The sequence below is a fragment of the Mesitornis unicolor genome, unplaced genomic scaffold, assembly GCF_000695765.1.
Source record: "Mesitornis unicolor isolate BGI_N332 unplaced genomic scaffold, ASM69576v1 scaffold47160, whole genome shotgun sequence".
Lineage (NCBI taxonomy): Eukaryota > Metazoa > Chordata > Aves > Mesitornithiformes > Mesitornithidae > Mesitornis > Mesitornis unicolor.
Genome location: NW_010157134.1, coordinates 1603 through 2544, shown reverse-complemented (window position 1 = coordinate 2544; position 942 = coordinate 1603). Strand labels below are relative to the sequence as shown.

General features: G+C 59.9%; 1 protein-coding gene across 1 annotated transcript in view; it reads left to right on the top strand.

The window, feature by feature from the left end:
• Window positions 1–74: 74 nt before the first annotated feature.
• LOC104536251 (perilipin-3-like) overlaps window positions 75–942 on the top strand; it is a gene marked incomplete at its 3' end in the record, with an annotated part of 2466 nt that continues 1598 nt past the window's right edge. The window contains 5 exon segments of the mRNA XM_010178816.1: window positions 75–140; window positions 197–261; window positions 263–387; window positions 647–729; window positions 816–939. Coding sequence (XP_010177118.1) covers window positions 75–140; window positions 197–261; window positions 263–387; window positions 647–729; window positions 816–939 — 463 coding nt within the window.

Here is a 942-nt window from a genome sequence, read left to right as displayed (position 1 = left end):
CCACCCCAGGGGGGCCACGCTGGACACCCATGGCACCCCAACATCTTTCATGTCCTGCTGCAGCCGCCACCACCATGTCAGCCGAAAACACCACACCAGCAGAGGATGGGCATGAGATGAAGGTAGGGGTGCAAGGAGGGGTTTGAGGGTCGCTGCAGGCATTGCTGGGGGCCTCATCTCACTGCTGTCCCCCCAGCAGAGCGTGGTGAGCCGGGTGGCCAATCTGGGCCTGGTGAGCTGTGCCTGCGGGATGGTGTCCACTCTCCACCAAGGACAGCCACCCCTACGTCAGGTCTGTCTGCGACGCTGCTGAAAAAGGGGTGAAGACGCTGACGGCGGCGGCAGTCAGTGGGGCACAGCCCCTCCTCACCAAGCTGGAGCCACAGAGTGAGTGGGGCTGGGGGGGAGCAGCACCCCATGTTTTAGGATGCCTAAAAACAAATGTTAGCAGAGCTCTTGCAAGCAGCAGGATAGGGATAAGCTGGTTTTGCATCTCTATATTGCTAATGAATATGTATACAAAGGGCTGGAGAAGCTGGAGGGGGCAGCACCCCATTAATTTTGGGGTCCCCCAAACACTAGCCCTAGCAGACCTCTTGCAGGGGAACAGGATATTAAAGACAACTATTTATTTCCACGTCTTTAGTTTCCACCGCTAATGAATACGCCTGCAAAGGGCTGGATAAGCTGGAGGAGAAGCTGCCCATCCTGCAGCAGCCCCCTGAGAGGGTAATGTCTCCACTGGGTTACACAGGAGGGGATCTAGCAGTGGGCGAGGTGCTGGGACAAAGTGTCCCTTCGCTGTCCCCTCCCAGGTGGTGGCAGGGACCCGAGTGCTGGTGTCATCCACGGTGAGCGGGGCGCTGGGCCTGGCCTATGGTGCGGTGCGGGGCGGCGTGGAGGGGACGCGCTGGGCACTGGATGCCATGGCCGGGTCCCGCC